The sequence below is a fragment of the Aquarana catesbeiana genome, linkage group LG01, assembly GCF_042186555.1.
Source record: "Aquarana catesbeiana isolate 2022-GZ linkage group LG01, ASM4218655v1, whole genome shotgun sequence".
Taxonomy (NCBI): Eukaryota; Metazoa; Chordata; class Amphibia; order Anura; family Ranidae; genus Aquarana; species Aquarana catesbeiana.
Window position 1 is genome coordinate 375015288 of NC_133324.1, and position 25367 is coordinate 375040654.

Consider the following 25367-nt stretch of genomic DNA (forward strand, 5'->3'; position numbering starts at 1 on the left):
ACAATGGTGTTTTATACGAACGAATAATGTGCCCAGGAACATGAAAGTTGCCATTTTAAACTGGATAACAGTTAAGAAAAGCACATGGAGCAGCACGAACGTAATGAACATAAAAAGAATAGGAACACAGGACAACTACTTACTTTTTTGCAGCACTCTCCTGATCCTTCTGTACTGCTCTCTTAATTTGAGGTCCGACCACCGCTTCCTGAGCTGATCTTTTGATCGTCGTACCCCGAAATTCCGGTGCAGACTCTTGACCACTTTCGCCATGATCTTGGCCTTTCTGACATTGGGGTTGGGGTAAGGTCCATACTTCCCGTCATAGTCGGCCCTCTTCAGGATGTCGACCATCTCCAACATCTCCCCAAAGGACATATTTGAGGCCTTAAATCGTCTCCTATTGGATCGGAAAGTTTCAGGCTCCGGGCCTTCCTCCTCCCCGTTGGTGTAATTATCAGACACCTGCTGTGTCTCCGCCATGTGCTCTTCCCCCACTGCGACGAACGAGAAGGGGCAAGGAATAGACTAGAAAGAACGTCAGGGGCGGGTGGAGTTTCACGCATGCGTAGTGTCTATAAAGCATAGCACGCGTGCGTAGTACGTACGATCTGTGAGCGGAGGAAGGAGTAACGGAGGCGCAGATCATGATTGCGAAGGTAAGATTTAACATTGGGCCTATACTGCTTCTAGATTGAGGCCTGTATTTGCACAAGTTTAGAAGACTTTAGGCTGACATTAGGGTTTGTCTTGTGTTGTGTCTTGCAGTGAAAATGGATATCTTGAAGGATCAGGACTTTATGCCAATCTTCATTGATATGTTCAGGGAGCTGCCCTGTCTGTGGCAGATAAACCTCCCGGAATATAAGAACCAAACAAAGAGGAAGGCAGCGCTGGATAAGTTGATGCAATTTGTGAAGCTGGTGATCCCCACGGCAGACATCACCTATTTGAAGATCCTAATTGGTGGCCTGAGGAGCACTTATCTAAGGGAGCACAAGAAGGTCCAGGATTCCCAGAGATCAGCAGATGCAGATGACATTTATCTCCCCAGGCTGTGGTACTATGACAGGCTGCATTTTCTGGCAGGTCAGACTGAACCCAGGCCAGCACTCTCCAGTCTTCCTTCCACGCTTCCTTCCCCCTCAGCTGAGGCTTCTGATGCCCAACCTGGGCCTTCCAGGCAGCAACATGTGGAGGAGCCCAGATTGAGTCAGGTATAGCATTCTTCTAAATATATCTGGTTGTCCAATCAATGATGTTAAATAGATGTTAGTTTGGATTGCTAATTTATGATTGTGATTGATGAAGCAAAAACTAAAACCATGTCCCTTTTTCATACACAGGGAAGTCTCAGCCAGGAGGGGGCCAGGCCAAGCAGGCCGCCTGATAACCAGGTCCCTCCCCTTCACCTTCAAAGACAAAGTGGCAGGAAGAGGAGTAACCTGGAGGAGGCTGCCATAGGCCTCTTTTGGAAGGCTACAGAGGCCCTGAGAACCCCCCACAGTGTGGAGGAGGACTTTGCTGGCATAACTGCCTGCAAAATGATGCAGATGGAGGAGGGCCAACGACTCCTGTGTGAGTTCTTAATTTTGGAAGCTCTCAATAAGGGGTTGAGAGGCCAAATAACATGTGCTACCCACATTTGTGGCCTCACACATAGTCCTCCTCCTCCAGGTCCTACTCCTCCTCCTGCCACATCTCCAACACCAGAGCCACAGCCGGGAAGGAAGCGTGGAAGGAAGACCAGAGAGTGATGACCCTGGGTTCAGTCTGGTCTGGCAAAAGATGCAGCTTCTTGTAGTACCACAGCCTGGGGACACAGATGTCATCTGCTGCTTTCCGGATCTCTGGGACTTCTGGACCAGACTGCACTCCCTTAGATAAGGACTCCTTAGGCCACCAATTTTGCTGGAAAAGAATTGATGTCTGCCCTGGGGGTCCAAGGCATCACCAATTTATGATGTTTATCCAACGTTGCCTCCCTCTTTGTTTGGTCCTGAGCCCTTAATAAAGGAATTTTTGGTTCAATTATACTCGCCTATGTGTGTTTTCCTTCAAAAAGGACAGTTTGTTTGTGAGGAGGCAGGTACATTTCAAAACTACAATGTGAAATTAACAAGGGACACCAACACCAAGCAATCTCCTTGAGATTAAAGAATACAAGATACCAATGGTGTTGTGGTAACTTGACACACAAAACACACACAAAAATATTATGGAGTAAAACCAATAAAAAAAAACCCATCAGCCTTGAAAAAAATACCAAACCAAAAAAAAAAAAAAAAAAAAAATACACCCATGAAAAAAAAATACAAAACAAAAATAAAACAAAAAACAAATTTGGTCAGATGTGACAAATCAAAATATATTGAGGGAATCACAATAATAAATAAAGAAGTTTGTGAGAAGTCTGTGTGAATATGAGCAGCAAAACGACTTCATTCTTCTCACATTATAAAGAAGAAGAGAGTGCGCTGTATTAAACAATTTTTTACATTGCAGCGTGATGAAAGTGCTCTATCCATTCCAAACGCTAATTTTACCAGACCGAGCTGTTCCGTCTCGGAATTTCTTCTGAGCATGTGGGCACTTTGTGTGTCGGAATAATTGGCCACACACGGTCAGAATTGATCGAATTTTGTTGTCAGAAAATTTTATAGCCTGCTCTCAAACTTTGTGTGTCCGAAAATCCGATGGAAAATGTCCGATGGAGCCCACACACGGTCGGAATTTCTGACAACACGCTCCGATCGCACATTTTCCGTCGGAAAATCCAACTGTGTGTACGGGGCATAAGAATGATTGTTTGTGTAAAACAGGTCACTAAAAAGGATCAGGATAAGGCCTCATGTACACTGTTGCTGGTAAACGGACATTTAGGAGCAGTTGGGAGTTTTTTTCAACTGCCCCTGAACTCTCCTCTATGTTATCTTATCAGTACATGTAACACTGGGTTTACAGTCGTTTCTAGGCAGTTGAGTTTAGAGGCATTTTTTGGAACGCAAAAAAATGCGTTCAGAAGCTGAGTTTACATGCATTTCAAGCACTTCTAAAGGCAGCTAAACACTGTAACTCGCGTTTCGTTCACAGGCTTTTTAAAAAAAAATTCTTATAAAACGCAAACGCGGCAAAACGCCACTAAACGTGGCATGCAAGCGCAGCAAAACGGACGTTTTAAATGTGGGTTACTATTTGTCAAGTTAAATCGTTCAGGAGAGTTTGTAAAAACGTCCTGTGTACATGAAGCCTAACACCTCTAAAACCTGTACCTTTAAAAAGGAAGCAACAAAAGTGTCTATATTTCTGTCCTCTCAGGCTCACTTTAAGGCTGCATTCACACATGAGCGTTTCAAAGTCGCACGGTTTTTACTACAATTTTGTTTCGGTCACCAATGTAAAAAAGCAGAAAAACGCCTGTAATCTGCCTCAAAGAAGCCCATGTTCTTTTTTGAGCTTAGGGCATTTTTCAGGTGTTTTGCTTTAGGTGACAAAATGTTGAGATGTGAACAGGTGCCATTGAAATGAATGGGACTTTGCTTGTTGGGTGTTTTTCAGGCATTTTTTGGGGCGTTTTATGAGTTGAAAACGCTCAGGTGTGAATGCAGCCTTAGAATTTGCTACAGTTATTGGTTGAACTAGATGGACGTGTGTCTTTTTTCAACCAGACTATGTAAAACATATGCTAAAGGCAGCTGCCACTAATCAATTTTAGAACTACTAATGATCTTCAAAACCAGTGCAACATTATCACAAATTCAATGCAGTTTACCTTTACTTAGAGTTTTTTTTTTTGAAGCTCAGATTCAGGTCCATTAAGAGCATAAAGATAACGGAAATGATATGATTTAGTAAGCAGAGAGCCACGTACAGAGAATGACTGCCAAAAGCAAAGGAATACAGAGGGCGTGTATCTTTATTGTGTGCATCTTTAATTTATACTGTATAGGATATACATTTATTTTTATATTATTACTACTGTACTACTATTACTACTTGTTACTGTATTATCCATCAAAATACAAAAAAAAAAAAACAGTGTAGAAAAACCTATGAATTATAGGTAATAAACGGTAGTCCATTATTATACTGTGAACTTTGCACTCATTACTTTGGTATGGAAGCTACATATTATCATGAGCCAAGGTACATCTGGCACCGATAACATTTTTAATGAAAATCCTTAGTGCTAGTTCACACCAGATGCAGTTCTGTGCACATTTTTCTGCACTAAAAATGCATGCACAGTGTTTTCCATATATTCCAATGGCTTTAGTTCACACCAGTGCAGTCAGTTTCCGGTGCAGAAAAAAAAGTAGAGCATGCTGCATTTTTTCTGCACAGAACTGTACTGGAACATAGTAAATTGTATAAAAAACACACTGGAACTGCGTGTGGTGTGAACTGTAAGCAAAAACTGATCCTAAACGTATGCGGAGTGCACTTTTGTGGTGTGAACTGGCCCTAAAAATGCATGCACAATGTTTTCCATGTATTCCAATGGCTCTAGTTCACACCAGTGCAGTCAGTTCCGGTCAGTTTCCGGTGCAGAAACTGACTGAAACTGACTGCATTGGTGTGAACTAGAGCCATTGGAATACATGGAAAACACTGTGCATGCATTTTTAGTGCAGAAAAAAAAAGCGTACGGAACTGCATCTGGTGCGAACCGGCCCTTATTGTTTTTACACTATGTTTCATGCAAAATGTATTCAGAAATTTTAATAGGTAATAGTGTTTTTTGCATACTGCATAGTATAGGTAAAGTATTTTTATATTAAAGCACCATACTCAACCAATGAGGACGAACAGATGTATACATGAAAACTTACGTGTAGTGTGCGAATGTAAAATTTCAACTTCTCTACTTTTTAAAGGAAATTGTACTTCAGGAAATATGAAAGCTATGGTGTTTAACAGGTTTCCAAAGCAAACAATCTAAAAAGAAAAAACGTAAGAAACTCCAGCATTCAGACCAGTATTATTTAGAGCTTTCCTATGTGAGAAAGCTTGTTTCAAACCAAATGGAATTTAAATATTGTAAGTGTTTCAGCAATTTAATGCAGATGTCAGAACTTGATCATATTTTATATAAAATGTATACAATTTTATTGATAACTATCAGGAACATTGCCTTCCTTAACAAACCTAGTACAATTAAATCTCAAATGTTAGGTGCTAAATCTAAATTTGACAGCCTGGGCATTTGTCCAATGAAAGAAAAAGAACATGATCAACAGTGCAAAATCTTTGTCACAAGCATGTTTTTTTACAACTAATTGAATATATGTTAGGGTGCCCATAGAACTGATTGACAAAAGCACACAATGCAACAAATTTGATACCCATTTCTGATAAGGCCATGTATGAATTAATATCTTCTGAATGTTGCAAGCACTAATCATTCACAATAGGATTGCACTGATACCATTTTTTTTTTTTATCGGCAAGAACGAGTACCGATACTTTGCGATGTGATTTGCTTTCATATAAAACGGATGAGCGCAAATTGCACTGCAAAGAATCACATGCGATTTGAACAGAATTGTGGTGCGATTCCTGTCCGAATCACATGTGATTTCACCCACCGCTGTGTGTGAACCCAGTATAGAGAAGGAAACGCCATCTAGTGCAGAAATGGGCAGTTTATTAAAAATTCTATAACAAAAGTATATATGCTATCAAATCCAAATCTACATAGTGGTCCTGTCGATGATAGAAAACCATGGCCGCTGGAGAAGTTCCGGGACCCCTTGTGGGTATAGGGCAGAAGTGATATATAGGCGGTCCGCCCCCAAGCTGACATCACTTCCACGCTATACCCATAGGGGTCCCCGGAACGTCTCCTCCAGCGGCCGTGGTTTTCTCTCATCAGCAGGATGAGGACACTATGCAGATTTGAATTTGGACTAGATATGTACTTTAATGTGAGTTGCTATAACATTTTTATTTAAACTGCCCATTGCTGCACTAGATGGCGCTTTCCTTTCTATACTGGGTCCACACACACACACACACACACACAGCAGCGGTGGGGGAAATCGCATGCGGTTCATACAGGAATCGCAATGCATTCCTGTTCAAATCGCATGCATTCTTGCAGTGTGATTTGTGCCCATTTATTTTGTATGGATGCAAATCGCACCACAAAGTATCAGTTTCAGTATCAAGAACATTTTCATGACTACTCATGAAAAAACTCGGTATCTGCATCGCTAATACACATGGTTTCTCCAACCTGTGCAAATGTTTGCTTACTGATCACTTCCCTTTGTTATGGACGGTACATTCAGGATACCTAAACAGCGTTGTAATTTAGGCCAAATTGTGGAGAAAGCTCCAACTCTGAGCCATACAATGCAAGCTAACGAAAATACAATCTGGTCATTTAAGGAGATCTTGTAAAACTGAAGATTTGACGTATGTCCTATCAAGCAGGCCCTACGCTGCATATTTCTTGGGAGTCTACAGGATATTATACATTGACTGTGAAATGTGCATCTAGCTTTATATACTATAGCAGATTATTATAAAAAAAAAAGGGGGCCTCCAAATAAAAGGAAAAAACACATTATATGTTTACCCGCCTTATTAATAACAATCTAGTTTCATCAGTGACATCCTCTAAAGCCACAACTGTTGGGGGTTTGCATGAAAGAGTCATTATCCCACAGAAGTCAGTAAGTTCTGTTTGACATTTCAGAATTCCAGCCTTAAGTCTGCTCTGCTGTGTAGGATCCTTTTTAAGCTTTTTCATCTCAGGCACTGAAAACCCTATAAGCTTTGTAAGGACATCATTACTGATTTCAACATCCAAGTAACCAGTTCCATCAGATATTTTGGCCTTTACGCTCCAAAAGCCACTGCTGCTTGCGAGATTTCCAATAAGAGTCACAATAAAGGCCTTTAGTTTTATCTGTTTGCATGTACCACTTTTGTCATTAAAGAGAACAGACAAATAGGTAAACGGAGGACTATCCAGCTTAACGGATACAGTCTGACTGGTAGATGGCACATCCGGAGTGATAGCTGTAGGAGTAGACCCTTCTGAAGAGGCATTCGGATTTCTATTTATAGTCTCTGTGTAATCCATAGACATCTCCTCTAATTCTCTCTGAATTTCTTCCTCCAAAAACAACTCATCGTCTAAATCATTCACTTCCTCAAAATCATCTCTCACGATAACCCGAGCAGGTTCATTAGAAGTAGGCATATAGGACTGTCTTGTGCTTGACATATGTAATTCCTGGTCCTGCAATGAAACACTTGTGATGTAACTTGAGTTATCACTTCTACTATGATACCCACTTTCAGGAATTGTGTTGTTGTTGAGTGTTAATTCATCATTATCATCAAGGCTTGCTAACAAATCTTCATCTGATAATCCTAGCGCTTGCTCTATTGCATCCTGTTGCCTTACTGCACTCTGAGCTTGCCCAGATGTCCTCTGTGGCACAGTGTTATCCTCTATTCCAATCAGTCTTGAAAGAACTTTTACTTGTGCATTCTCCTCTGAAAGAGCTTCTACTTCTCCTCCAAGCACTTTCACATTATCCGGTTTAAGCAGCAGGACACCCAGACGACAACAAATAGTACCCTGTAGCAATATCTTGGTACCTGGTGGAAGCCCAACATGAAGAGCTGGTACAGACTGGTATTCCATCCCTTGAACATTTTGTGTTCCATCAGTCAGCTGCAGCATGAGCATTCGGGTTGGTTTTGCTTCCCATGGCTGCTGTGTTACTTGGGTTTTAGCAGTAACCTGCTCATTTCCATCGCCTTGTCCTCTTAAATTTTGAAGCTGTGAATATGCAGGTAGGCTGACATCAACCAAGGAATCTATTTGCACGGCATAAAACCCACTCAGTTCAAATTTTAGAGAATCCAAGATACCAGCGGGTAATACAGGGAAATCCAAATCTCTTAAGTCTGCAAGAAGCCATTGCTCAAAAACTTGTTTATTAATCTCAGCCTGAGAACATGAAGAACCACCATTTTCCTCCAGAATCCAGTTAATGCAGGCTTCTAACCAGGGATCTGGCACTTTAACATGCCAAGTAGATGACAGCCACGTTTTGACTCTTGAAGCATATGTACTCATTCTTGTTGAAAACCTAAAAAAGGAAAATGAGATATAGCATTAAAACTTTAAAAACAGTTTAACATATCAGTAATGGTGATGATGAATATTTAGCAAATTAATAAAACTACTATATCTTCTTTATTTGTCCCTAATATATTAAAGGGGTTGTAAAGGCAAGTTTTTTATCTTAGTGCATAAAGCCTTCTGTGTGCAGCAGCTCCGCTAACACTGTCCATAAGTGTCTCAGCCATCCGAGATTCTCCTTCTTGATTGGCTGCGCCATTGGATACCGCTGCTGTCAATCAAGGTCAGCTAGCCAATCATGGGAGGGGCCGGGTCGAGGCTCCGTGTCTGAATGGACACAGGGAGCTGTGACTTGGCTCAGGTGCCCCCATAGCAAGCTGTGGGGGCACTGAGCAGGAGGGAGGGGCCAGGATCACAGAAGAGGGACCCAAGAAGATGAGGATCCGGGCTGCTCAGTGCAAATCCACTGCACAGAGGAGGCAAGTATAACATGTTTAATCTTTTTATAGGAATAAAAATGAGACTTTACACTCACTTTAATTTAGACATATTTGATTCATTATTGATTCATCTAGTTTCTTGACTTTTGGTGGTATTCTATGGAAAAAAGAGGTACAGTTTGTGGTCATCTCCTGTATTCTTCATACATCCAAATGAACATAAGCCTAGGTGCTCAGTTATTGGTTGTTTTACCCCTAAATTTTTCCTGTGAGGTTACAATGTATTTAAAGCCAAAACTTTTTTAGTTATGGATAGAGTAGGGAAGGGTTAGAACCCCTGTTACCTAGTACCTGAGTCTCTGCTGACAACTGTCACTGGGACTGAAAGTGACAGAGATTCCCATCAACATAGGCCGGCATGTTGTCCTGCCGTAAGTCATATGACGTCATGTGACGCCCAGTCAGGATAACTGAACCACCGCCCGGCCGTCATTCTTCTACTGGCCGGGCGGGAAGTGGTTAATTATACGCACAGAACTCCTGAATGGGTTCCTTGGATGTTTGGCCCCTCTATGCGGCTAGGCTGTGAAAAAGTCTCACATATTGTATTCCCATACATAGAAGTAGCAGAATGTGTTTTGGAGTGTAATTATAAGTATGTCTATACTGTGTGTGAGATATAAATGACAACTTTGTGCAAAAAAATTTTTCTTCATTTTCCCAAACATTTTGTGACCAAAAATTACAACTTTAAAAAAAAAACTCACCATGCCTCTTACTAAATACCTTGGACTGTCTACTTTCCAAAAAAAAGGGTAATTTAGGGGGAATTTGTACTGTTCTGGCAATTTAGGGCCTCAAGAAATGAGGCCGCCAGTACATCCGGTGTAATTGATTTTCAAAAATATATACCATAGATTGCAGACTCTATAACTTTCACAAAGACTAAATATACAATGTACACTGAGTTGGGTAAAAAATGTTACCAAAAAATGTAGCTGGATATATTTTGGCCTAGATTTATAAAAAAAAAAAAAAAAAATAAGATTTGAAAAAAAATTTATAAACAAACTAAGAAAAACAAAATTTTTTCAAAATTTACCGTTATTTTTCGTTTATATAGCAAAAAATAAATAACCCAGTGGTGATTAAATACTACCAAAAGAAAACAATCTGTCTAAAAAAAGATAAAAATTTAATTTTGGTACAGTGTTGCATGCGGGAGTAATTGTCATTCAAAGTGGGGCAGTGCTGAAAGTTGAAAATTGGCCTGGAGTGCAAGGAGGTGAAAGTGTCCAGATTTGAGGTGGTTCATTCCTGCACTTTAAGAGAGTTTTTTTTTTTTTTTCATAGCCCAAGCCACTACCAGCATTAATTTACCAAGCACTGCCTTCAACATAGTAAAAATGTTAAAGGAGAAGTAGGGTCAAAGCTCTTTTGGTCCTACTTCTCCTGTGGGTCACCGGAGTGCACTTGATTCTGCACTCCAGTTACTCAGATTCAGCCAACAGCGGGCTAAACTCTGCTGCCAGCTGACTTCACTCAGCCAGTCCAGGCTTTGGAGGGATCCCGACTTTAATGTTGTACGCTTGATCATTGTCCAACATAGAGACTAGACTACTTTTCCTGTTGCAGGGTCTTCTACTCCTTCCCAAAGGCTAAGGCACTGCAACACTAAGGTAATGTCCAACAAAGTCTAACCAAGAAAGCTAATCCAAACTGACTCAAGGCAGGGACCCACAATGAAGTATAGACACACCCTGGTAGGTGGGGCCCAAGTGGGGAGAAGAGGCCACCCTGATCAGACTAATGGATCCAGCCGGGGACTACCTGGTCCACAGAGACAATATGGATGTCTTGCTCAGAGCCCAGGCTGAGGCTCACAAAAATAGAAAAAGGTTATGAGAAGCAGAGGCCATCCTGTTAGAGGATTCCTCCAATGCCCTACACACCCATGAAGACTCTCTGACTGCTGACAAAGGATTCAGTGGCACACAGGTTGTTGACCTTTTTAATGAGGGTTTAACTAAATAATCTTGCCAGCCGAAGATAGGTAGCTACTATCTATAGACACCTGCAAGACATTACCCAACTGAATCCAGCAGGTGTTAGGCGGCCCTTTAGACTATTGTCAAAGTAGGTCATACAATGGGGGTGTCGGGAAAGGGCACTAGGGTGAACACAAAGGCTGACTGCTCCAAGTAGTAGTAGTGCATCTGAAGGATTCTGAGGGGTCAGGTCCTTCTTTAGGTAAGGGACAGCCAAAATTGGTCCTGGGAGACACAAAAGGTTAGAAGTCCTTCTGAACAGGGGAGGGATGAGCTTATCAATTGGGAGGTGGTGCGGGAGGCCTTAAGGTGTTTCCAGTCTGTATACAGGAAGAAACAAAATAGCAGGTGTAGTATAAAGGGTTTTGTGACTAAGAGTTCTAAAGCACCCAAGCGGGCTGATCCTTCAGATGCAGGGCAATAGGCACTGCATAAGTAAAGTGGGAAACAACCCCTCCATAAATCAGGAGCAAGAGTCTGTAGTGCCTCAAAAACAGTCTCTTCAAAGCAAGTTGGGACGCTAAACCAGAGATGGTTTAGGGCTCATGAGGGTCAAAGAAATTCTGCTGGGCATGGTGCTGGAGCGTGTTTAGAACCCTTGTAGGCAGAATGCCACAATTGTGGATTAAAATTAGCTAAGGCGTCCTGAATCAACTTGAAAGTCCTTCTGCACATGGTAGGAGGCCTCAGGCTCATTCAAAGGAGCTGAGGAAAACGTTGAAGACAACCCTATAGCATTATGGGTCCCAGGTTTCAGATTATAGGCAATGGTTTCTTCTGGGGATACCTGGTAAATGCCCCCAGAACCACTAATGCTGTTCTCTCTGTGTCTTAGTGAAGACAAGTTTTATCTGTGCAGTGGCATTGCAATTAGGTCCAATGTGAGGCAAGGTCTCATGTATTCTTCATGATACTCACAATGCAGTAGCTAGGTGGACAGAAATGGCTAAATCACTGTAGGTAGGCAGTGGAAATAGACTGGAGATCCATGTGGTGCTTCAGGAGAGGGAACAGTAGCAAAATAGTGTTTCCTCAAGGCTGAATTTCAGAATGGCAGCAATCCTCTGCTGGCTGAGGTTGAGATGCGGGCTGATGACATCACACTCTCTCCAACTAGGACAATCAGAGCAAGCTTTGTATTCATTCACAGAATACAAAGCGATCTAAGAATGGCTGAGCACCGCTTAGACTGACTTATTTTGTACCAGGCGTGAGACGGAAGTCTCTGTCTCACAGCTGGAACCCAGCAATTTGTAATGTAAATAGCTAAAGCTACATACAGTTAAATACAGTGCTTAGGGCCAGTGAAGGCAATAGTTTGTTTGGACCAGCTTAGTCCAAACAAACTATATGAAGTGACAGGAATCATGGAGATCAGCTTTAAAATGTTTATTTTTGACAGTATTCTAAGCTCCTATAGCTGACAGTATAACCTGAATGTTTTTACATTTTTTTTGTAAAAACGATGAGAAAAAAAAATACCACCGAAAGAAAGCTCTATTTGTGGGGAAAAGAAGAACATCAATTTTATTTGGGTACAATGTCGAGCAATTGTCAGTTAACCATTTGCTTACTGGGCACCTAAACCCCCTCCTGCCCAGACCAATTTTCAGCTTTCAGCGCTGTCACTCTTTGAATGACAATTGCGCGGTCATACAACACTGTACCCAAATGAAATGTAATCATTTTTTTCCCACAGATAGAGCTTTCTTTTGGTGGTATTTGATCACCTCTGGGTTTTTTACTTTTTGTTAAAAAAATTTAAAAAGACTTAATTTAAAAAAAAAAAATACAAAACCGTTTTAATTTTGTTAATAAATTTTGCAAACAGGTAATTTTTCTTCTTCATTGATGTACGCTGATGAGGCTGCACTGATGAGCACCGATAGGCTGCATTGATGGGCACTAATAAGGCAGCACTGCTAGGAGGCACTGATTGGCACCACTGGTGGGCATTGATAGGTGGCACCTGCGGACATTGATAGGTGGGCACTGTGGGCACATATGAGGCGGCTTTGCCTCTCCCCGCTCGGGACCGATGTCCCGTCAACAGAAGCCAGTGATCGGCCTCTTTTTTTCCCTCACGCTGTCAGCGTGAGAAGGAAAAAAAAACGATTACCGATCCTCTGTTTGCATCACGTGATCAGCTGTCATTGGCTGACAGCTTATAAGGTGGTAAGGGGTCAGGATCAACCCCTTACTCCAATCTGCAGGGGGGCGTGGCCAGCTTGCAAAGGGAGGAGGTCTATTGATGCCCTCCCTGCAAAGCAGGTCTGCGCTGTAGCCGTCATTCGGCTATAGCGCGGATCTGAAGTAGTAGCAACGCAGTATCGCAAAAAAATGGCCTGGTCATGAAGGGGGGGTAAACCTTCCAGAGCTGAAGTGGTTAAGGACACAAGACTTTTTGTCAAGCTTATTACTTCAGCATTCAAAATAGGTTCTCAAGTATGCTTAATTTTATATGATTTTATTCATGCTATTTTCACGTTAAATATATATGTAATATAATTTGTTTTTCAGTTTTCTAAAACCAAAATGCATACCTTTCAGTATTTCAAATATGAACCTCAAGGGTAAAATGTAATGCTCCCATCAAACCTGTCTTACAACTTTGCTCAAAGTTAACACCTTCTAACTGCTTTGCACTTATCAAGTGCTAATACACAAGAACAATGTCCTTTTAACATTGAAGCCGATTCACAGTAGCAGAGCTCATTTACAAAGACAAATTCATTTAAATAGGCAATATCAAAAGTTCCCAAAAGTTTTTTGATATTAGTTTTGGACTTTACTGGCACGAAAGGGAACACACTGTGATTCATAAAAACATACACATTTTTTTTTATTACAATAATACAGTAAAATCACATAAAGACCATAGTAGGTCAGTAAGAACAATCTGTACTTGTTACATAGCTTAGAGCCCTTGCACACTGGGGTGGGGGCGGCGTCGGCGGTAAAACACCGCTATTATTAGCGGCGTTTTACCGTTGGTATTCGGCCGCTAGCGGGGCGGTTTTACCCCCCGCTAGCGGCTGAGAAAGGGTTAAATACCACCGCAAAGCGCCTCTGCAGAGGCGCTTTGCCGGCGGTATAGCCGCGCCGTCCCATTGATTTCAATGGGCAGGAGCGGTAAAGGAGCGGTATACACTCCGCTCCTTAACGCTCCGAAGATGCTACTGGCAGGACTTTTTTTTACCGTCCTGCCAGCGCACCCCTCCAGTGTGAAAGCCCTCGGGGCTTTCACACTGGAATACAAGCAGCGGCACTTTCAGGTCGGTTTGCAGGCGCTATTATTAGCGCAATAGCGCCTGCAAACCGCCCCAGTGTGCAAGGGCTCTAAGAGACCAACTGCAACTTATTTACCACATTGTATATATTACAATATATTCAAACGGCTGGTTGCCTTTTAAAAAAAACTGTTATGTGGAAACAAGTCCTCATGTGTCAACACAACACATTTCCCATTTCTCCTTCTTCAGGATTAGGGAAAGATTGCAGTGGTAACTGAACAAGTAGAAAAAAGATCATTACACTTTACAACCAACATGATTATATTATTGAACTACAATAAACTGAACTACAATAGACTTATTCAGTTCACAAATTAAAGGGGTTGTAAACCCTTATTTTTTTTTTTTTAATAACAAACATATGATACTTACCTCCACTGTGCAGTTCGTTTTGCACAGAGTGGCCCCGATCCTCATCTTCTGGGGTCCCCCAACGGCACTCGCGGCTCCTCCCCACATCGGTAAACCCCCTAACAGAAGTGCTCTCCCTGGGGGTAACCGTGCGGGCACGCTCCCGAGTCCAGCATTTCCATCCATAAATACAGAATGCCGGACTCGGCCCCGCCCCCCAGGTCATTGGATTTGATTGACAGCAGCAGGAGCCAATGGCTGCGCTGCTTTCAATCTATCCAATCAAGAGCCAAGACAACAGGCAGAGAGCGCCTCCGCTGCGGGAACGAACAGGCTCAGGTGAGTAAAACGGGGGGCTCGTCAGTGACAGAAGATTTTTTACCTTAACCGGTTCCCGACGGGCTCACGCAGATTTACTGTGGCACAATACCGTATATATACGGGTTTCCCTTTAAGAGCCGCCAGAGGGCAAGCGCCCGCTGCATGGCGAGGGATCCGATGCGCGTGGCCAGCAATCGCATGCACGAGAGCCAGCACGGGGATTTGTGTGTGTAAACACACAAATCCCTGTCCTGTCAGAGGAGATCATTGTTCCTACTTAGTGGGAACACACGATCTGTCTCCTCTCCTAGTCAGTCCAATCCCCTCACAGTTAGAACACGCGAAGGAACACATAGTTAACCACTTGATCGCCCCCTAGTGTTAACCCCTTCCCTGCCAGTGACATTTACAGAGTAATCAGTGCATATTTATAGCACTGATCATTGTATAAATGTCAATGGTCCCAAAAATGTGTCAAAAGTGTCCTCAATACAGCCAAAAATCGCAGATCACCGCCATTACTAGTAAAAAAAATAATAATAATAAAAATGCCATAAATCTTTCCCATAGTTTGTAGGCGCTATAACTTTTGCGCAAACCAATCAATATACGCTTATTGCGATTTTTTTACCAAAAATATGTAGAAGAATATATATTGGCCTAAACTGATGAAAAAATTTGTTTAAAAACATTTTTGGGGATATTTATTATAGCAAAAAGTAAAAAATATTGTTTGTTTTTTTTCAAAATTGTGGGAAAAAAAGGACACAAATTTTGTTTGGATACAGCGTTGCACGACTACACAATTGTCAGTTAAAGCAACGCAGTGCCAAATTGTAAAAAGTGCTCTGGTCAAAAAGGGGGTAAAACCTTGCAGGGGCTGAAGTGGCTAATGCATAGGATGCATTAAGGTGAAAAACACAAGGGTTTACAACCCCTTTAAGTGCCTGTGCATGGTAAATATGCAGGATACCAAGGAGGGCCAAGGGAGTTTGCAGTCCAAAGAATCGCCATATAAAAAATAACACTGTACTCCAATAAGGCATGAGCACATTTCAGACCACTACATCAATTTTAACATCCAATATGTTACGTAGAACCAATAAAGATGGATGGATAATCAAACCCACAGACAGACCACCATACCAACAACAAGGGGTGCTCAAAGTCTACTCTACAAGGTGCATAAATCTAAAGCAATGGATCCTGTTCCCTTAAAGCATAAACACCACAGTGCTTGTGCTGTGTCATTTGGCCCCCTGTATCACCTGAAATGCCTGGCTGATCCTGCCAGTTTCTACCCTCCCCTTTGTACACTGACCACAATATATCAGGGCTGCTGAGCCCTGACACTGTGGTCAGTGTACGTGCCTCCGTCATACTCTGCTATCTGCAACTATCCCTGTGTTTCCCTCTGTCCTCATCTCCCCACCCCTACCTGCCTGTCAGCTCCCACTAGCGCTGCTCTGCTCCTCTCCCTGCTGCTTCAAAACAATATCATCCCCTCTGTCACATAAAAAGCTGTGTTCTGGTACCTGTGCTTTATAAAAAAAAAAAAAAAAAAAAAAAACAGCCGATTTCTACCGGTTTTAACAGCTTCTTCCAGCGATCACATGACTCCAGGCTCTCTGCTCCTCTCCGCCTCCCTGGCTGATGTCAGCAGGGGAATCCCGGCCCCACCCGCTGGAGACATTTCACGGGGAGAGCTGAGGGCCTGGATTCATTTCATCGCTGGAAGACTCTGTTAAAACAGGTAGAAATCTGTTTTTTTTTTATATAAAGCACAGGCACTAGGATACAGCTTTTTATGTGACAGAGGGAATGGTATAACGATCAGTTAGTGGCTTAACCACTTCAGCCCCGGAAGAGTGGCTGCTCAATGACCAGGCCATTTTTTGCGATACGGCACTGCATCGCTTTAACTGACAATTGCGTGGTCGTGCAATGTTGTACCCAAACAAAATTGACATCCTTTTTTCCCCAAAAATAGAGCTTTCTTTTGGTGGTATTTGATCACCTCTACAGTTTTTATTTTTTGCGCTATAAACAAAACAAGACAGACAATTTTGGAAAAAAAAAAACACAATATTTTGTACTTTTTGCTATAATAAATATCCCCAATTTTCTTTTAAAAAAGCAAATTTTTTCCTCAGTTTGGGCCAATATGTATTCTTTTACATATTTTTGGTAATGAAAATTGTAATAAGCATATATTGATTGGTTTGCGCAAAAGTTATAGCATCTACAAAATAGGGGATAGATTTGTGGCATTTTTTTTATTATTTTTTTTTTTTTTTATTAGTAATGATGGTGATCTGCGATTTTTGCGACATTGTGGCAGACAGATCAGACACTTGACACAATTTTGGGACCATATTTATACAGCGATCAGTGCTATAAAAATGCACTGATTACTGTGTAAATGTCATTGGCAGGGAAGGGGTTAACACAGTAGGGGGCGATCAAGGGGTTAACTGTGTTACCTAGGGAGTGATTCTAACTGAGGGGGGATGGGACTGCCTGGGTGAGGAAGCCAATCGTTGTTCATACTTTGTATGAACAGATCGCTCTCCTCACCCCTGACAGCACGGAGATCTGTCTGTTTAAATTCACAGCTCTCCGTTCCGTCTCTGTGTGGAGCGATCGCGGGTGCCCAGCGGTCATCGTGACCGCTGGGCACACGCATCGGCTCCGGCGTCGCAGGCACGTGCACCTCCAGCGGTGTGAGCCCCCTAGTGGTCAAAAGGTTCGCCCAGGGGAGCCAACCTGCCGCAATACAACTGCGGCAGCTGGTCGGGAAGGGGTTAAAGTGGTTGTTAAGCCACTCAAACCTGTAAACACCATCAGCACTGCCTCCTATTGTAGTATATGTGTGTGTGTGATTTATAAAAATAAATGCTGCAAATACCTCATTTCACTGCCGAAATTGCGATCACATGACTGGCCAGCTTTCTCCTTTCTTCCCCTGACAATTGCAGCAGGTGGGGCTGAGATTCCTCTGCTGATGTCAGTCTGGAGGGGAGGAGGAGAGAGCTGGCTGTTCATGTGATCGCAATCTCGGCTATTAAATTGGGTATTTACAGCATTTATATTTATAAATCATTCACAGAGGGGGACACTGCAATAGGAGGCAGTGCTGATGGTGTATACAGGTTAGTGTTATGAGAGCAGCGGGGGGGGGGGGGGGGGGGGGGTGGCTCACACACAGACAGAAGGGAGGAAGACACAGGAGCAGAGAGGAGAGCAGATAACAGGCTGCTGATGACAGAGGCACGTAAACTGACCACGGTGTCTGGTCTCAGCAGCCATGATACACCGTGGTCAGTTTACAGAAGGGTGGGGAGAAACTGGCAGGATCAGTCAGGTTTTTTTAGGTGTTACAGGGGGCCAAATGACCCAGGACAAGCACTGTGTCATGTAACATGCTTTAACCGGTTCCAGACCAGCTGCCGCAGTTATACACAGGCAGGGGAAGTGATGTCATCTCCCTCTCTGGAATACTTTTCCGTTCCAGAGAGAGGACATCCAAACGTGAGCTGCACCAACACTACACTGACACAGTACACATAGGCACACTTTTCAGCCCCCGATCGCCCCCCAGTTAACCCCTTCACTGCCTGTCCCAGTGTTACCCAGTGCAGTTTTCATATTTTTCTTTGATCACTGTACTGGTGTCATTTGTGACACTAATCAGCATTATGGTACTTAGTAGTAGGCCCAGATAGGTCTAGGGCCCCCCCCCCTAAACCCCCTAATAAAGGTTTAACCCCTTGATCACCCCGTCAGTGTGAAGTTAGCCAGTTAGCTAGTTACTGTCACTGTCAGGTTTTTATAGCGTCAGGGCACCCACCATATATTGCTGAATAAAGGTATAACCCCCTGATAACCCGGCGGGTGACATCAGTTAAGTTTTAGCGTCAGTTAGGGTCCACGTCGCCCCAGGCAGCGTCAGATTAGTGCCAGTAGCACCAACACCCACACACCATACACCTCCCTTAGTAGTATAGTGTCTGGACGGATCAATATATTTGATCTGATCAGAACTATATTAGCATTGCCAGAATTTAGGGTTCCCAAAAACGCAGTGTTAGCGGGATCAGCCCAGATACCTGCTAGCACCTGCGTTTAGCCCCTCCGCCCAGCCCAGGCCACCCAAGTGCAGTATCAATCGATCACTGTCACTTACAAAACACATAACTGCAGCGTTCGCAGAGTCAGGCCTGATCCCTGCGAACGCTAACAGTTTTTTTGGTAGCGCTTGAAGCAGTCGCTGACAATCATGTGCTCTTTTTTCCTGTGAGTTTCACTAGTTGTACCAGTAAATTTAGAGGCCACAATGCCCAATCAAAGGTACACTAGTGAAGAGGCCTACACGTTTCTGAGCATGACAGATGAAAGTGAAGAGGAAGTCACCCATCTGTCAGATATAGGGCTCAGAATAGGATCCTGTAGACAGCAGCGGCACCCTGACAGATAGCTCTGAAGACGAAGTAGCGGTCCCTGCCAAGGTCAAGCTTACCCGACCCCGTTCTTCTGCTGCTGTTGAAGTGAAAGAACCGCAGGGCTCTCGCATGGAGCAGAGAGCCGGTACTAGTGCCATTCATCCTTCTGGTGAACTGGCAAGCACCAGCGGCCTAGTACATCCTGGTCGTACATCCAGCACTGCAGTAACACTTGGTGAGGTGACGAGTCCCATAAGTGCAGTTCAAGCTGGTGCAGTGGCTAGCACAAGTAGTGTCCCGCAGCCACCAAGAAGACAAACACAGGCCCGTCTAGCCCATACTGCCCCTCCCGCTGCATTTGCCAATCCGAATTGGGAGCCCAGAACCTGTGCAGCACCCAAACTTCCCCCATTCACTGGACAACCCGGAATTCAGGTGGAAACAGTTGATTTTACGTAACTTGATTTTTATTTGCTGTTTTTCACAGAAGATCTCTATACAGTAGATCTATAGTGGACCAAAGCAATTTGTATGCTGGTCAATTCATTGCCGCTAATCCCCAGTTGGCCCTTAACAGAGATTGGAAACCTATTACGGTTTCCAAATTTAAGATCTTCCTGGGCCTATCCCTCCTCATGGGCATAACTAAAAAAAGTGCGTTGCGGTCATATTGGTCCACTGACCCAATTCATCATATGCCCGTGTTCTCTGCTTGCATGACAAGACACGATACGAGCAGATCTTGCGATTTATGCACTTCACAACAACAAACTGTCGTGTCGGGGTGACCCTGGATTTGATCGACTCTACAAAATTCGGCCCATTGTAAACCACTTCAACCAACAGTTTGCAGCCTCGTTTACTCCCGATCAAGTTGTCTGCGTTGATGAGTCCCTGATTAAATTTTCTGGCTGCTTGCCTATCAAACAGTATCTTCCCAGCAAGCGTGCCAGATATGGGGTCAAGTGTATAAGCTCTGTGACAGGGCACAACAGCCTATACATATAGTTTTTTGGTTAGGAGGGAAGAGATAGTCACATGGAGCCGGAGAACTGCACAGACTACATAGGGAGCGCTGGTAAGATTGTGTGGGACATGTTGTCACCCTTATTCGAAAAGGGGTACCACTTACACGTGGACAATTATTACACAAGCGTGCCACTTTTTAGTCACCTTTTTGATTGTGGAATTGGCGCATGTGGCACCGTGCAATCTAATCGCCGGGGCTTCCCCCAACGGCTTGTAGAGTCCTGATTTAGATGGGGGGGAGAGAACCTGCTTGAAATGTAATAATTTGCATGCAGTGAAGTGGAGGGATAATCGGAATGTTTTTGTTCTGTCCTCCCTGCACGCAGATACGACAGTCGAAATTCCAACGGCGACTGGTGTTGTGGAGAAACCCTTCTGTGTCCACGAACGCAACATTAACATGGGAGGGGTGGACCTCAACCACCAGATGTTGGTGCCGTACTAAATTGCCTGTAAGGCCAGATGCTGGTATAAAAAAAGTGTATATTTATTACAATTGGCTCTGCTGAACGCTTATGTGCTATACAAAGCATCAAGACGAACTAGATCCTTCCTAAAATTCCAGGAAGAGATCATCACAGCCCTTCTGTTTCCAGACGGTGCTGTGGCCCAACTTCCCAACGCAAATGCAGTGAGACAGGTGCATGAGAGACATTTTCCATATGTCCTCTATGGTACCCCTGCCCAAAGAAGATGCTGTGTCTGCAGAAAATGCGGATTTAGGCGTGAAAATCGCTTTTATTGTCCCTCTTGTCCTGACCAACCTGGTCTCTGCATCGGTAACTGTTTCAAACGCTACCACACACTAGTGGAGTATTAGCGTAGGGTACAGCACTACACAGTCTTAGGGAACACTTACACAGGGTCTTGAAACATGAGATGGCCAACACATTTTGAGAAACCATAATCTGGAACGTTTACAGTTTATAAAAGTGCAAAAAAATAAAAAATAAAACACAAAAAAAATGTTTAAAAAATTTTAAAAAGACAAAAAGAGTTGTTGTTTTATTTTTCTTCTCTCTCTATTGTTCTCTCTCTTACGTTCAATCTCTATTGTTCTATATCTATTGTTACTGTATTTTAGAACAGTTTTTACTGTGTTTTATTGTATTTGCTTTGCAGGTATGGTATGTCTTTAGTGTTGTACTGTAATGTTACTTTGTTTATTGTTAACCATCATTTGCTTAGCAGGTAAGCCATTCAGCTGCAGCATGGGTTTATTTATTCTGACAGCAACAGCATTTGCTCCCACGATTAGGGTTGCCACCTTTTCATTAAGCTAAACCCCAACACTTTAGCGGTGGATGGGAATTTTTAATTTTTTTTTCCAGTATACACTATAGGATTGTAAAAGACTTGGGACACCTTTGGGTGCCCCAAGAAGAGCAGAAATGTGGTGCCGTTATGAACAGTAGGTCTGACCAGAAGGTTGGTCTGCCCCCCAGTATAATCCCCCCAAGGTCAGTCTGTTCCCCAGTACATTCCCCCCCAAGGTCAGTCTGTCCCCCAGTACATTCCCCCCAAGGTCAGTTTGTGCCTCAGTGTAATCCCCCAAGGTCAGTCTGTGCCCCAGTGTAATCCCCCCAAGGTCAGTCTGTGCCCCAGTGTAATCCCCCCAAGGTCAGTCTGTGCCCCAGTGTAATCCCCCCAGGTCAGTTTGTCCTCCACTATAATCCCCGCAGGTCAGTCTGTCCCCAGTATACCCCCCCCCCCCCCCCGGTCGGCTAATGCTAACAGACGTTTGTGTGAAAGGGGCAGGAAGGACTCTCTACAACTGCCCAGGGGCAATAGTCTGAGAGCTGAGTATTTTAGAGGCACCCATAATGAAGAAGTAATCAGGGAGCCACTTCCCCAATACACACACACACACTTCCAGGTGTACTGACCCCTCTCCAGGAGAAGGAAACCCCTTAACAGAAGGAGTGCATGGGGGTGATTAGAAGGGACTCCCTCTCATCCATCCAGGAATACTGACAAATACAGAGAAAGGCCAATCAAGTAATACATGAATCTCCTTCCAGTTAAAGAAGACCCCTGACCAGGAGGACTACAGGGTGGTGGTGACATGGGTCCCTCATCCAGGTATACAGGAACCCCCCTCCCTCCAGTCAATGGGACCCCTGGATAATATGACTGCAGGGGGCTGATCAGAAGGGAACCCCCCACCCAGGAATAAAAACTCCCATCCCTCCCTCTCTAGATAGGGAAGACTTGCAGCTAGGACTACAGGGGGGTGATCAAATGGGACCCTCATCCAGGAATTCTCCCCCCTCCAGATAAAGTAGACCCCCAGCTAGGAGGACTGCAGGGGGTGATAAGAGTGGACCCTCATCCAGGAACTCCCTTCCCTCTCCAGTTAAAGAAGACCCCCAGGTGGGAGCACTGCAGGGGGGGTGATAAGAGGAGACCCCAATCCAGAAATACAGGAAATCACCCTCCAGTTAAAGAAGACTTCCAGCTAGGAGGACTGCGGGGAGATAAGAGGGGATCCCCATCCAGGAACATAGGAATCCCCTTCCAGTAAAGAAGATCCCCAGCTGGGGGGTGATAAGAGGGGACCCCCATCCAGGAACATAAGAACCCCCTCCAGTTAAAATAGGCCGCCTGGAAGGACTGCAGGGGGATGATAAGAAGGGACCCCAATTCAGAAATACCCCCCTTCAGTTATAGAAGACCCCCAGCTAGAATTGTTGGAGTGGGGTGATAAGAAGGGACCCCCCCCCCCATCCAGATATACAAGAATTTGCCTCCCTGCCCCCTCCAGTTATAGAAGACCCCCAGCCAGTAGAACTGCAGGGGGGGTGATAAGGGGGGCCTCCCTTCCAGAAACATAGGAACTCCCCTTCCTTCCCCACAAGTTAAAAAAGACCCCCGGCTAGGAGGATTGAAGGGGACCCCCATCCAGGAATAGGTGAGGGGTGATAGGAGGGGACCTTACTAACTCCCCTCTGGTAGAAAGAGACCACTGGTCAGGAAGAATACAAATATCTGCCCCCTCCTCCCTCTTAATAAGGTGAATGGTGTGTAGTTAAGACATTCAGAGAGTTACACACACAGCAGCCCCAGTCACAGTGCAGAGGGGGTGAGTCACAGCAGATAAGGAGGAAAATATCCCTGTACAGCTCCGATGTCTGCGAAGGAGCTCTGGGCGGGCTGCCTGTCACTGCTGCTTCTACTCCTCTCTCTGTCCCCCACGCTGCAGAAACACTCACTCAGCAGTGGCGGCGAGGATTCACAGGCTGGCTGACTGGCGGGGGGAGGAGGTTGGACAGCAGGCACCTTGTGCGGGAGAAAGCAAAGTGAGGGAGACAGTTGTGACTGGAGGTATACTGCTGTGTCCGTGTTAGAGGAGGACAGAATCCCGGGCACAGGTGTCAAAAACCCGACTGCCCAGGTCATTCCCATACGGGTGGCAACCTCACGATACGAAAAGCCGTGACTCCAGCGCTGTAGGAGGTGATTTCAACACCACAGTTAAAAAAAAAAAAAAAAAAGGCTTAGATTGCGTGAAAAAATAAGTTTTATTAAGTTAATGTTTTATTGTTATCATTGTTTACTTTTCAGTTACGCCATTCAGCTGCAGCACTGATTTATATTGACAGCAACAGCATTTGCTCTCACGATACGTAAATCAGCAACTCCAGCGCTGTAGGAGGTGATTTCACCACCACAGCTAAAAAAAAAGAGCATATATGCCACTGATCAATCTCTTTTTTTCGTTAAGCCCCCGGGCTGCAAGGAAAAAAGAACATTACAATATATGCCCAACAAGGACCAGCAACGTACTGGTATGTTGCTTGACTTTGAGTGGTTTATACCAGAAAGATGCCTGCAGGTTTAGGTATCATCTTGGGATCATTCTTTTCAGCCAGTGGTCGGCCTCCATGTAAAAGCAATCCTAGCGGCTTATTAGCTTCTAGACTGCTTTTACAAGCAGTGGGAAGGAACATCCCCCCCCCCCAACCGCCGTCTTCCATGGTTTTCTCGGGCTTTCCTGTCCCACCAGGGAATCCGAGAATGCAGCCGGTGGTTCTGCAGCAGACCATAGAGCTGATCAGAGACCAGAATGGCTCCAATCATCTCTATGGCCTAAGAAACTGGAAGCTATGAGCATTTCATGACTTATGTTTTGCCGGATATAAACAGCGCCATTGGGAAATTGGGAAAGCATTTTATCACACCGATCTTAGTGTGGTCAGATGCTTTGAGGGCAGAGGAGAGATCTAGGGTCTAATAGACTCCAATTACAAGTTTCGGGAACTAACTTTTGCGCAGACCCATAAATATACACTTATTGCCTGTGCTCATCAACGCAACCTCACCCGTGCCCAACAATGCAGCCCACCCGTGCCCAACAATGCAGCCCACCCGTGCCCAACAATGCAGCCCACCCGTGCCCAACAATGCAGCCCACCTGTGCCCAACAATGCAGCCCACCTGTGCCCAACAATGCAGCCCACCTGTGCCCAACAATGCAGCCCACCTGTGCAGGGGAAGAGAGGAGAAGATTGCTGGCTGGATCATCAGAGCGCAGAGAAAAATCACTGTAACAGCTTTCATGATGATCCTGCCGGCTCTCTCTTCCTCTGGGCAATCACTGGTAGAAGAGCTCCCATTCAACTCCGCCTACCGCAGTCTCTCCCTCACCCCACACTTCCAGGCAGCCCACGCTCACCAGCCCTCAAAATGCGAGTAGAAAATTTGAGGGCTGTAATATTATATTTTGAGTGTGAAACCTGCTCTGTCACACTGTACAGCCAGGAATGCCATTTTACTGCTTATTGGACTGTTAAATGGACTGTGGTGATAATGCCAATTCACTGTTCAGTAAGATAGCTGAGGGCACGGCATAGCATTCTAGTTAACCAAAAAAAGTGTGTCACCTACCTCGGTGTGCAGGTGTATATACATTTGTATTTAAACTATGCGTTTGCTGTTAGCTGTTTACCTGGAGTTATGCGTTAAAACATTACTATTATAACAAATGATTGCAATCCAATAACTGTTAATGTTTAATACATGTAATGATAGTTTACAATATTTTTGTTAATATTTAAAAAAGGCATTTATCAATACTTTTCTACATTACACGCAGTACAACCTTGTCCGGAAAAAGTGAAAAGGGTGGGGATTGGAACAATACCACTACAGGGGTGCTTACAACTGTTACATAAATTGCTTTAGGAAATTTCGCTGCAACTGCTCAACCAACCCAAACAATCCTATTGTTTACATGAATAAAAATCGATCGGTGCAATAATGTGAATATATAAATATGTGATTGTAAGTAAGCTGCTGTCACTTTAAGTGATTCCATTTTCACCTCTACAGCAATA

At 44.0% G+C, this 25367-nt stretch overlaps 1 protein-coding gene across 2 annotated transcripts in view; it reads right to left on the reverse strand.

The window, feature by feature from the left end:
• Positions 1 to 3898: 3898 nt before the first annotated feature.
• RMI1 (RecQ mediated genome instability 1) overlaps positions 3899 to 25367 on the reverse strand; it is a 53053-nt gene continuing 31584 nt past the window's right edge. For both annotated transcript variants that reach the window (XM_073633598.1, XM_073633588.1), the window contains one exon: positions 3899 to 8114. In XM_073633598.1, the coding sequence (XP_073489699.1) occupies positions 6572 to 8101 (1530 nt within the window). In that variant the 5' untranslated portion in view covers positions 8102 to 8114 and the 3' untranslated portion in view covers positions 3899 to 6571. The remainder of the gene's footprint in view (positions 8115 to 25367) is intronic.